At 44.6% G+C, this 12427-nt stretch overlaps 1 protein-coding gene, 1 non-coding gene and 2 pseudogenes across 2 annotated transcripts; 2 read left to right on the top strand and 2 right to left on the bottom strand.

Annotated features, from left to right (window-relative positions):
* Positions 1 to 1312: 1312 nt before the first annotated feature.
* On the bottom strand, positions 1313 to 2265 carry LOC128577510 (E3 ubiquitin-protein ligase NRDP1-like; annotated as a pseudogene).
* A 1137-nt stretch (positions 2266 to 3402) lies between these two features.
* LOC128578712 (U6 spliceosomal RNA) lies at positions 3403 to 3506 on the bottom strand. Its single transcript, XR_008377849.1, has one exon. It is a non-coding gene; the product is annotated as a U6 spliceosomal RNA (small nuclear RNA).
* A 2941-nt stretch (positions 3507 to 6447) lies between these two features.
* On the top strand, positions 6448 to 7368 carry LOC128577511 (N-lysine methyltransferase KMT5A-like). The gene has a single exon (XM_053579745.1). It carries the CDS (start codon positions 6481 to 6483, stop codon positions 7366 to 7368), a length of 888 nt encoding a protein of 295 aa, XP_053435720.1. The 5' UTR covers positions 6448 to 6480.
* A 3076-nt stretch (positions 7369 to 10444) lies between these two features.
* LOC128577058 (DNA-directed RNA polymerase I subunit RPA34-like) lies at positions 10445 to 12138 on the top strand (annotated as a pseudogene).
* Positions 12139 to 12427: the final 289 nt, after the last annotated feature.

Genomic DNA, 12427 nt, shown 5'->3' with positions numbered 1-12427 from the left:
GCTCCTCATTTCAGATGGAGTTTTGGAAGGTTGGGAGAGACATCATGATAACTTCAGCTAAGGACTCCCTTGGCTCTTCCTATATTAAAGCCAAAGGTTGTGCCAAAAAGGGAAAGTATAAAACAGACTCCATCACTGCCCCACCCTATCCAGAATCCCCACAATAGGAACAGCAAAAGTAAAGTTTTCAGCTTTGTTGATTTTTTTTCTTTCTTTTTCTTTTCTTTTCTTTTTTTTTTTTTTTCAGTTTTTGGCCAGGGCTGGGATTGAACCCACCACCTCTGGCATATGGGGCCGGTGCCCTACTCCATTGAGCCACAGGCACCACCCTTTCTTTATTCCTTTCTTAAAAAAGTAAATAAATTAAATTGCCAATGTGGTTGGGCTAGAAAGTGGGGTAACCATAATCAGGCCATTCTAAAAAAAAAAAAAATAGTGAAGAGAGGGTGGGGCTTGTGAAATATAAACAAATAATGGCCAAGGGAAATGATCAAAATGACCAATTACACTCACACGATAGAGAGCAGTCTGTGGAACTATGGTGGCCTGTGCCACAGGAGGTAGGACCTATGCCATTTCAGCAAAAGCCAGACAGCAGCTTCTTGCTGAACACAGAAACCCAGAGAGACTAACCCATAATCCCAACCCTGCTATTCCCTAATTATGAAAAGTGTAGGAAAGAAGAAATTTGGAAATTTTTGGTATTCCAACCTGTAGACCCACAGGCCCTGAGGGATCCTGCACCTTTAAGGTGGGCTGAACAGGGATATTACTTGGCACAGAGATCCAGTCTTCTCCTAAGGGTCATCAGTGATGGCCAGTCATGGGCCTCACTATTTCTAGGGTGTTGGCTCTACCCTTACCTTTCTTCAGGATGTCTGCTCCTCAGAGCTGCCCTCTAAATGTTGTTTGGGGTCCACAGGCCTGCCTACTCTGTTCCCTGGTTTTGGAGAAGAGGGACTGATTAGACTTTTCACTCCACCCTGATCCTCTAGGGAAAACAATCTCTTTGTGATTTCTGAAAATATCTAGAACAGGAGACCCTAGGCAGGAATACAGGTGGAAATTTCCCCAGACTGAGAATTTCAGACATTTTAGGGCAACAAATATGGCAAAAGGATGAATTCTAGGTTTCCCACCTGCAAGGCTGAGCAGAGTATCCCAGGCGCCTTCAGTGCTAGAAGAGCCGGGGATGTATGGTTCAAATGTAAGTCACAGTATTAAGGACAGTGGGGGAGGACTCAGGATCCAGCTGCTGGAGCAATGGGATTTTCTTTTTTTCTATTGCTTCCTGATAGTCCATTGAGTTCTCCTATATCTCCTCCACACCATGTGCAAATATTATGACAAGCCCTGGTTCTTGCACCATGTCAACCCCCATGTGCTGGTTTTCACAGGCCATCACTACAATAGCCTGCTTGCCAGGGATGCGCTTGGCCACGTAGTTGTCATAGTAGCCCCGATTCATCTGTCTTGTCTCTAGTGTGGCCAGACCAGGGGCCAGCTACTCTCATGGGCATTTTCAATCATCTGGTTGACAATAAAGGCAGGGCAGCCACTCTCCACTAGGGAGTGCTTGATTGTGGACTGGAGCACAGCATCTGGGGTTGAGATCATCCCTCCCCAGCGGGTCACTCTTGCTGGCTGAAGGGAGTTCACCCACTGTAGGATCTCATTGTGTTTAATTGTTTCCTCCAGGTTCTGAAGGTCGGGAATGACATTGCAGATTGCACTAATGTATGACTTTAGCAGCTGGATCTCTCCCTTCTGCTCTGCCAGCTGTTGTTTGTATTTCTCTGACGTCTTCTCCAGTTTGCCGATGCGTGTCTGCTGCTGCTGTACCACTGAACGCAGGTGCTTAACGCAGTTGTGGTTTGGTAGCTCATCTTTGGGCATCTCCAGGCCGCAGCCCTGTTCACAGGTCACAGGCCGCTTCGGGTTATGCTCACAGTTGCTGAGGTGAGACCTGAGGTTGTCAAGCCGAACAACGGCACTGCAGCCAAACGCAGCGTTGTCACAGGCAATTTGCAGCTTTGACAAGATGTTCTGCATGGTCTGAGGTACTGGGCGGAGGTGGGCAACCGTCGCGACGCTACGGTCCACTGGACACGTGCGTCGTTCAGAGAACCACTGGGTGATACAGGAGTTGCAGAAAACATGCTTGCAATGGGCTACCTGTACTGGCTCCTCTAAGACTCCACTGCAAATAGGGCAGATAAGGTCTTCATCAACATCCCCCTGGAAACGGGTTACATCATACCCCATTTCTCATCACTAAAACCTAGCTACTTCCAAATGCTGGGGGGAGGGCCTGTTCACAAGACTCCAACCCCCTGATGCTTCCACTCAGTGCTACTCAGGAGGTGTTCCTAGTAACATATCTTGCTTGCTATTGTCTGACTGAGTCTGCTTTCCTAGTGACAAACTCCATTGCCAAGGGGATGGATGCGTCACAATCAGGAAGACGGCGCAGGCACAGTACACACCACCCTGGACGCAGCCCAGATTCTCCGTACGCTGGCCTGGTAGGAACTGGAGCCGCAGCAGCCACGGGACAGCCTGAGTGCTGGGTCTCAGCCTTTCCAAGCACTCGGACTGGGAAAGGAAGCACTCAAGAAGGGGACTGATCCCTGACTTTCAAACATAATCCTCTCTAACAGAATTCTCCTATTCCTGTGTATAATAACAGCTGAAGCTAACTGCTGACAGAAATAAGGGTGATTACTTCTGTAAGTGTAGGAACTTCTTTCTTTGCCTGTTGTTCCACTGGCATTAGGAGCTCAAAGATGGTAGTTGTAGCTTCTGGTTGACTGAAGCATTTACTTTGTCATCAGGTGGACTTCTCACCCCTTGCTCTTGGAATCAGTACCACAAACCCAGCATAGCCTAGGTTTTCAGGAATGAGGAAACAAATTCCACAGACTGTCACAGGAGTAAGGGTCATTGGGACTACCACTACCTATCTCTATGGTTACTGGACCTCAATTTTTTATCTATGTGGAAAAGCATCATACAGTGGCTATAGTTTCAGTGATTATACTACATCACAATTTTTTTTTTTTTGTCTACCAAACAAGAATTTTAGTGAGCAGAGAGTTTCACAAATTGTTGGCTTAACAGCAGATGGCTGAATTCTCATCTCTTTTCCGTCTGACACATTATGTAGCTCCTGAACGTTCTCTGTGCATTCGTGAGTTGACAGTAAAAAGTTAATAGCTTCAAGTATTATAATCAGATAGTTGTGTCACACAATCTCAGAAAAGTTTAACAAACAGGATGGGAAGACTAACACAGTTAACATTAACTTAATTGATCTAATATTCTCTTCTTTAAATAAAATTTTATTTTATTTTTTATTTCATATTAATATGAGGGTACAAATTTTAGATTACATTGTTCTCGAAAAACATGGAATGCTTCATGAATTTGCATGTCATCCTTGCACAGGGGCCATGCTAATCTTCTCTTTATCATTCCAATTTTTTTTTTTTTGAAACAAAGTCTCACTATGTCGTCCTTGGTAGAGTGCTGTAGTGTCACAGCTCACAGCAACCTCAAACTCTTGGGCTTAAGTGATTCTCTTGCCTCAGCCTCCCAAGAAGCAAGGACTACAGGAACCCACCACAATGCCTGGCTATGTTTTGTTGTTGTTGTTCTTGCTGTTGTTATTGTTTAGCAGCCCCAGGCCTGGTTCGAACCTGCCAGCCTTGGTGTATGTGGCTGGTGCCCTAACCACTGAGATATGGGCACCAAGCCAATTGTTCCAATTTTAGTGTATGTGCTGCTGAAGCACAAGATTTTGTGACTGAGTTTGTGCCTTAGATAAACCTTCAACACATCATTCTGCAATTCTTTTAGGCCTGCTGATTCTGAGTGATGAAGTACATGGCATGTCCAGGTATTGTCATGTTCATGAACCCATTGTTGGACTTTCTTTGCTATAAAATAGGACCTTTGGTACTGTGAATTTTTGTGTACATTTTAATGTCAATGGACCAAAAAATTTTTTTAATCCCTTGTATGGTGGAAATGATGGAAGGTTCTGCAGTCAAAGAAGGCAAATACATATCTCAGGATGTGTCAATTCAGATAAAGATGAGTTGGTGTTTTCCAAAATTAGAAGGAGTCTTATGTAATTGAAATTCTACCAAGTGTTGGATTGACCTGAATAATGGTGCCATACTGAGAATACATTGTCTATCTCTACTACTAGAGGATTGGGGCATTCAGCAGTTGCAGAAGGATTAACCATTTTGAAAGGGAATCCATGTTTTGGGTTTATGAATAGTTGGGATCCCTTTGGGATAGTTGGGATCCCTGAGAACATTATATAAGTGTTGGGGTAGCTGAGGAAAGACAAGGGCTTAAATCCACCGAATGAGTCTCTTTTCTACCTGGTTGTTAAGGTACATTTCTCTTGTAAGGCAATGGATAGTATCTGATACATATCGACTTGAAATATAAGTATTATATATTTTGTGTCCATTCCCATAGGTTCATCCATATGGCTCTCTCTTATACCAATGTTCTAGTTTTCTAATTTGGGCCAGTTGGGTAGGATTGTAATGTGGCAGCAGCAGTCCATATCTGGCTGTTACCTACATACTGTGCTGACCTGTCTGTGAATCAGGCCCATGTGTTTTCCTCATTAGCCAGTTGGTTATATAGATCTCTCACACTCCACCTCTTGAGGCCATTAGTGTGAATTGAAGAATAGGAGTTAATGCAACAAAGTTAGATGACATGAGTATCTGGGTCATTGATTCATACCTGTAGACACACTGGAGCCCAGTTTTAAAAGTATTACTTCACTGTACAGGGGGTTAAATGACAGATGACATGGTATATTTGTTTGTTTGTTTTTTAAATTAAATCATAGCTGTGTGCATTGATATAATCATGGGGCATCATTCACTAGCTTCACAGACCGTTTAACAAGTTTCACATATACCCTTGACATGATGTATTTGATAACCCTTAGGTCATGATGGGTATTTTAGTTTGCAAAGTTCCTTGGTGTCTTATGGTTAGCGGTCCATCTTGATTAGGACATAGTAGCACAGCAGAAAATGTATTGCAAAGAGAGAATATTTCTTTGCTAAGGAGAGAATGTTTTTTTCTCTAAAGTCCTACGTGTCTGTCTTGCAATTCTCTGACTGAGGCCAAGTAAATACTGTTTCTCTCTGTAGGTGGTGAGAGTTATAAAGAGAAACAACATGTTTTTTTTTCCTTTGGAAAAATGTCACAGCATCACAGAATTTCCTTCTAAAACTTCACCAATCTGACAAACCTATAAATCTTTATGAGGTTTATTTACCACCTTTCTAGCATACAAATTTCAACAATACAGCAGGCTTATAAATGTAGAATTTATCTTCTATCTTTTGGTATACCAGTGTCTTTTTAGGCATCTAGAGTATCTGTCACTTCTAGTTCATCAGATCCAATTAACGTTAAGTGGATCAGAATGATATTCTGAGAAATTTCAAAATATTCAAGGTCCTAATAGATGGTAATATGTCAGAGAACAAAGAGTTAATATAGTATTCAGGCAAGAAAACGTATGTACTCTGCTATCTTTGACATGCTAAAGTGAACGGCTTTCAATGCTCCCTGTTGCTGTGTATCAGGAAGAAAGTATTCTGCCAAATCAATAGCATGATAGTAAGTGCCCAAGATTATGTTGATTTGCTTTCTAAAATTATACTACATTCAGCATAGGAATTGTAATCAGGACTTCCATTTCATAATGTTTATAGTAGTCCACTATCATCAATCATAAGCTACCTGATTTTGGAGAGGCCAAACTGGGGAAATGAAAGAGATGTAATAGGGTCCACATCTTTTAAATTTTGACCATGACACTGCAGTGCTTTTAACAATGTAATATTTATTTCAATTTATATTTCTGGACTTTCTGGGGGTTTTCCACATGTTTTTTCCTTTTATAATGGTCATTATTCCACAGGTTAGGAAAACAGCAGAAGAGATCCAGCATCTAAGAATGTGCATTCCAATCATAAACTCAAAGACCAGGTAAAAAGACACCATGCAGATGTGTGGCCCCATATGACTCACTATGAGTTGGGGTTGAGCCAGAATTTCATTCCTCATCTGGATTCTATGAGGCTCCATACTAATTATAGGAACAAGTATTTTAGGTTCTCTGGCATAATTGTCTATCAAATATTTTTTTCAAATCTAAATATAATAGAATCACACCCCCAGTATATAATTAACCTTGGAAAATTACTGAAGCACCCATTGGGGAAACATCAGAGTGAGTAGTGGACATAAGAATTTCACTGTTAGGCGTTGGTGCCAATCAGGGGAAGCAGCTGGAGCTCGGCAGAGCAGTTGGCTACAGTTATTGCAACTTTTTTCGAAAGCTCGGTTTCCCGGGAGATCCCAGGCGGTGGCTGAGCCCGGCCTTGGCTAGAGGAGACCGTATTTACTGGGCAATCAAAGATCTATTCCTACATGAGTCCGAAGAAACGCTCTGGAGTGCGTTCCCCCCTTCAGGAAGAGAACTCAGCCGCACATCATGATGTTAAATGCCAGGGGAAACCATTAGCTGGAACCTACAGGCGACGAGAAGAGAAAAGAAATCCTGGAAATGCAATACGGAATACCATGAAGTCTGAGGAACAGAAGATCAAAAACGTGAGAAGAGGTCCCCTGGCACGTTTTCCAAACCAAAAGTCTAAAGCAGCAGAGCCTCCAAAAACTCCATCCTCGTCTTGTGATTCTACCAATGCAGCAGTTGCCAAGCAAGCTCTGAAAAAGCCCATCAAGGGCAAACAGACCTCTCGGAAAAAAGCTCAAGGAAAAACACCACAGAATCGCAAACTCACAGATTTCTACCCTGTCCGAAGGAGCTCCAGGAAGAGCAAAGCTGAGCTGCAGTCAGAAGAAAGGAAAAGAATAGATGAATTGATCGAAAGTGGGAAAGAAGAAGGCATGAAGATTGACCTCATTGATGGCAAAGGCAGGGGTGTGATAGCCACCAAGCAGTTCTCCCGGGGTGACTTTGTGGTGGAATACCACGGGGACCTCATCGAGATCACTGATGCCAAGAAGCGGGAGGCTCTGTATGCGCAAGACCCCTCCACAGGCTGTTACATGTACTATTTCCGGTATCTGAGCAAAAGCTACTGTGTGGATGCAACTAGAGAGACAAACCGCCTGGGAAGGCTGATCAATCACAGCAAACGTGGAAATTGCCAAACCAAACTGCACGGCATCAACGGCGTACCTCACCTCATCCTCTTCGCCTCCCGAGACATCGAGGCTGGGGAGGAGCTCTTGTATGACTATGGCGACAGAAGCAAGGCTTCCACTGAAGCCTACCCGTGGCTGAAGCATTAGCTGGCTGGCCCATCGCCCTCCTTTGCCTCACCCCTTCTTCTTCAAAGGACAAAGTGCCCTCAAAGGGAATTGATTTTTTTTTTACACACTTAATCTTAACAGATGACTTCAGATGTTTTTGAAAAGTATATTAAGATGCCTTTTCACTGTAGTATTTAAATAGCTGTTACAGGTTTCCAAGGTGGACTTGAACAGATGGCCTTAAATTACCAAAAATTTTATATTCTAGTTGTTTTGTACTTTTTTGCATACAAGTTGAACGTTTGTGCTTCCTGTGCGTGCAAAGACTCAGCACAGGTTTTAGAGGAAAGAGTCAGACATGAATTAGGAAGCTGGGCAAGTTTCCTGCCTCCAGTGAAAAGAGCCGGGACTTTGTCCCCACACTCCCAACATCTAGGGACGGGGTGGGTGTGAGAAAGAAGCTGCCTCCTGAAGCCTGGACGAGATGTTTTCAAGCTCTTATTCTCCTGATATCTTGTCAGGTACACATTGAAGTGTATGAATATTTTTTAAAAAGGTTTCACAGTAAGCTAGTCTTCCCCTCTGCTTTCTTGAAAGCTTACTGACCTGACCCCATGGCCTGGAGCATGGGCCGGGCATAGATTCACTCTTCCAGAGGCTGCCGCTTTTCTGGGCACCTTGAAGCACCAGTGCAGGAAATCAAACCAGATGTGGGCAGGGAAAGCATTTCTTATCTACCTTGCCAGGGCAGGGTTTCCTGAAACTGGGTTAATTCTTTATAGAAATGTAAACACTGAATTTATTTAAAAAAAATAATAGTAAAAAATCAAAAGAAACCAAAAAAATTTAAAAAAGAACGAAAAAATCCCACAGAAAACAACTTACATGTATATAGGTCTTTAAGTGAGTGAAGTGGCTGCGTTATATTGGGGTGGGGGAGGTTGTTTTCGTTTTTGTAGAAGAGATTTGAGATGGTACTCTATTCTAATCAGAAGTAAAGTTTTGTAGTGGGACCAGAAATTACTTACCTGACATCCTATCCCTACCCCACTCATCTGATTCTGCTGGGCTGAAAGTTCCAGACCTGCTGTCAAGGCTTTCTGTTTTGTCAGACCACCCGGTGTCCTTCCTGTGAAGACACAGCCATGAATTGGAGTGTGAGCACCCCAGCCACAGCCACCTTTGCCTGCCTCAGAGAAAGGTTCCCAGGTGTGCAGGGGAGGGGGCAGGGCCCAGCAGCCCCCAGGGATCAAGGATAAGGCTGAAGTTTTCACCTCAACTTCCTTCTCCCTCCTTAAGTGGACTGCTTCTCACATACTGTCCCTTCAGTCCAGTGGGCCGGGGCTCAGGAGCCATGCCCTGGGGTCTCTAGCTCACTCTGGTCCCAGGTAAATGTGAATGGAGACAGGTATGAGAACCTGTCCTCATCCTTGATTCATCTCCCACCCCAGGCCTCACGACGGTGCTACCTAAGAAAATCTTCCCCTCCACCCTAGCCAGCCTGGTCAGCGGTCAGCAAATTGGAGGAGGATCCGACAGGAGTGTGTAAGTGTGAGATAAAAATGTCTTGATTGTACCTGTTTGTGGTTTAGCTTTGTATTTAAATGAACAAACAAAGGAAATAAACTTGAAAATGATTTGTCATCATAAAAATGAAGCAAGAAAAATTAAAATATTTATTTCCAGGCCCCCCCCCAAAAAAGAATTTTACTGTTTATGAACTTTAAATAGATACGAACACTGCATGAGGAAGTACAATGTTCCATATGGCACCTGACATCAACATTCCGATCACTAAATTTCTATTTTTTATGATAAAAGAACTGAACAGCTGCTTAGTTGATTATCTACCTGTTTTAACTATAAGAACACTATGGTCTATTTTTGATTACTGTAGATTTCTGGGCATCAAGGCATTGTGATTTCCATTCTAGCCTTTTATTTCTTCTTGACTATCACATTACTTTCTATTTTTAAATTTTTATTTATTTAGTTTTTTTTATTTCAGGTTAATGTGAGGGTATAAACAACTAGTTCACAATATTTGTTAGGTAGAATCCATCTTGCAGTTGTGTCCTGCACCCCAGTGTTGAGCTATACACCCCTACACTGTGCCCATTAAGTGGGAGCACCCCCAAACCCCCTCTTCTTCTTTCTCCCCCTCCCTTCAACTTGAATTGAAATGAAGTTTTCTTCTCTGTGGGCATGAATAGACTATCTATCTACTGGTTTCATTTTAGTGTTGAGTACATTGGATATTTGATTTCCCATTCTTGTGATACTTTGCTAAGAAGAATTCATTTCAGCTCCATCCAGGTTAATACAAAACATGTAATGTCATCATCTTTTTATGGTTGAATAGTATTCCATGGTATACATATACCACAGTTTGTTAATCCATTCCTGAGTTGATGGGCATTTAGGTTGTTTCCATATCTTTGGCAATTATAAATTGAGCTGCATTAAACATTCTAGTGGAAATGTTCTAATGATAAAATGATTTTTCTTTCTTGTTGGTGGATGCCTAATTTTGGGATTGCGGGGTCAAATGGGGGGGATCTAATTTTAGTTCTTTGAGGATTATCCATAATTCTTTTTTTTAATTATTGTTTGGGATTCATTGAAAGTACAAAGACTTAGGTTACACTGATTACGTTTGTCAGGTAAAGTCCTTCTTGTAATTGTGTCCCACCCACAGAGGTGTGCCATACACCGTAACCCCCATCCCCCTCTCTCCTCCCCTGATTTCTCATTCTGCTACCCCCCACCTTGTATTAGATCATGTGCTGCCTTCATATAAGAATTGAGGGTAGTCCCGGAGGGGCTGGACCCAGACTAAGACATTCTCATTTGTTTTCCCTAGTAGTCCATTTCAGAGACAGGAAGGGCAAGCCCCAGAAGATCAAAGAGGACCGGCCAGGCCAGGGAGAAGAAATGAGACGTCTACCGCGCTGTTGGCTGCAAGACACGGACGAACTACTGAGCTCTTGCCCCACCACTTCAGGCTCAGTTTCCACTTTACTGAGTGAACATTTGGACATTACCAAAAGGATCTCTCAGCAACGGAGCCTAAAGTTGGAGGCTGAACTACAATTCCCAGCATCTTCTGCGACCTATGTTAGAAAGCTTCTCCCTCCTGGGGAAGAGGAGAGTGCCCCAATTCTGGAGTAGGATCCGAATTTTCGGCAGAAGGGCGGGAAGCGGCGCTGACACAGCGGCCAGGAATGCAGTCGGATCATCCTGTGTAGTAGCAGTCCTGCGGCTCCAACTGTCGCTCCACGTGGTGCGGTAGCGATAGGAAGATACTTGGCCTGGTTTCCCAAATCTGCGTCCCCTTGCCGCTTTCTACACGCACCCTGGCAGGGAGGGATTGCCGATCCCGCCTTCTACACCCCCCCCTTCCTCAAAGCCATCAGGAGTGTTTCCCAGGCGCTAGACTAAACCCTCGAAGGCATCTGCAAGTCTCTCTTAATCCGCTAGCGCCACCCCACGTAAGTCTAGCTCCAAGTTCGAGGCTCCACCCCCTGCATTTCCTGCTCCCCTGGAGTTTAGACGCTCTGCCCCTGACCTAGTACTTCACGCCCTGGGGAGGGGTTACTCCCATTCCTCCATTTTCCCACTTCTCTCACTCAAGTTCTGAATGTACAAGGTATCTGAGCCTCCCTAGAAGGGATTGTAACGCAGAAAGCACAGCTGTACTGTTCAGGATTCTTACCTGTCTCTTACGAATTTAAGACCAATAGACCTTTGCGTCTCTTTAAGGGTTAAGGCCTATTAGCGCAGCTGCCCCTTTAAGACAATGTTGGAACAAATCACATCTGAGCTACTGGCGGGTGTGTGTGTGTGTGTGGGGGGGGGAGGTGGAGCCTGCCGGGACCTGGCAGGTTCTCACTCCAGCAAAACAGAGAATCATCTGTTTTCTGGAGCATATTTCCAGGAAAAGATCATTTCTCTGTCTTCTACTCTGCACAATGGAAGTTTACCCCAGTTCTGCCCGCAGAACTGAACAGCCACAGAGCAATCCTCCCCACTCTTGCGTCCCTTGGATGCTCCTGGATAAAGTCCCACCCCTTTGGGTCCACGTGGTCTGCAGCAGGGTTCAAGTAGCTGTGGTTGGTGGGTGTGCAGGCAGTGTGGATCCTAGGATGTAGGGGGCCCAGTCCAACGGTGCTGCTAAGCTCTCTTGTCCCCCCAATTTTGCCACGATGCAGCCAGCCTCAGAATCCCCTCGTTTCTCCTTGGAGGCACTGATGGGCCCTGATACTAAACTGGCTTATCCAGGCCCCTGTAGACTTTACCCCAGACTGCCTCAATGGGCAGCGCATGTCTCTCTCTGGCTCCCAGACTGTGAAAGGCAAATTGGCAGGCAAGCGGCACCGTTATGGAGTCCTCAGCAGCACCCAAGCTGGAGAAACAACCCTGCTGGTCCCCTCAGCGGAGGTGGGAGGTGGGCTCATCTGTGCTCCAGCCCCCACAGGACTGCCTACGAATCATGGAGGGTCCACAAGAATCCCTTTTAGGGACTCCTCTGCAGCTCATTCCAGCATGTCCCCCACCACAGATACCCCCTGGGCTGAAGCCTCGATCTGTGCTTTTGGAGGCAACCCACCAGTTGTGTGCCTGGGTCAGCTTGGCACACAACTCACCCACTTCAGGAAAGAGAAAAAAGAAAATGCAGATTCGAGAGGCTTCAGTCATTCAGGAGGCAATGAATTGTATGGGGCCCTGGAAATGGACAGAGTGTTGGGGTCCCTGGAGATGGATGTGGAGAAGAAGAAAAAAGAAGAAGAAAAATCAGCAGCTGAATGAACCAGAGGTGACAGAGCCTATGGCTGAGATGCTGGAGCCTCTGGGAGTGCTGCTCCCATCCACGCCGGGAAACAGCAGCCCAAAGCGGCAGAAACATTTGAGCCAGGAGAGAAGACCGGGGAGCTCAAAGTCATTCAAACTGAACCTTTGAAAAAAAAATAGTCCTGTCTCCCACCAAGAAGAGAAAGAGGCCAAAGGAAACAAAAGGGATGCAGCCAGTGGAAAGGATAATAGTTTAATCTCAGATGAAGGTGGAGCCACAAGAGGAAGCCATCTCACTGTCTCCCAT

Source organism: Nycticebus coucang, chromosome X, assembly GCF_027406575.1.
Source record: "Nycticebus coucang isolate mNycCou1 chromosome X, mNycCou1.pri, whole genome shotgun sequence".
Taxonomy (NCBI): domain Eukaryota; kingdom Metazoa; phylum Chordata; class Mammalia; order Primates; family Lorisidae; genus Nycticebus; species Nycticebus coucang.
This window is presented reverse-complemented; position numbering and strand designations above follow the sequence as displayed.

Excerpts from the sequence above, each read along its gene's own strand:
- LOC128577511 (XM_053579745.1), top strand. The coding sequence starts at position 6,481 with ATGAGTCCGAAGAAACGCTCTGGAGTGCGTTCCCCCCTTCAGGAAGAG.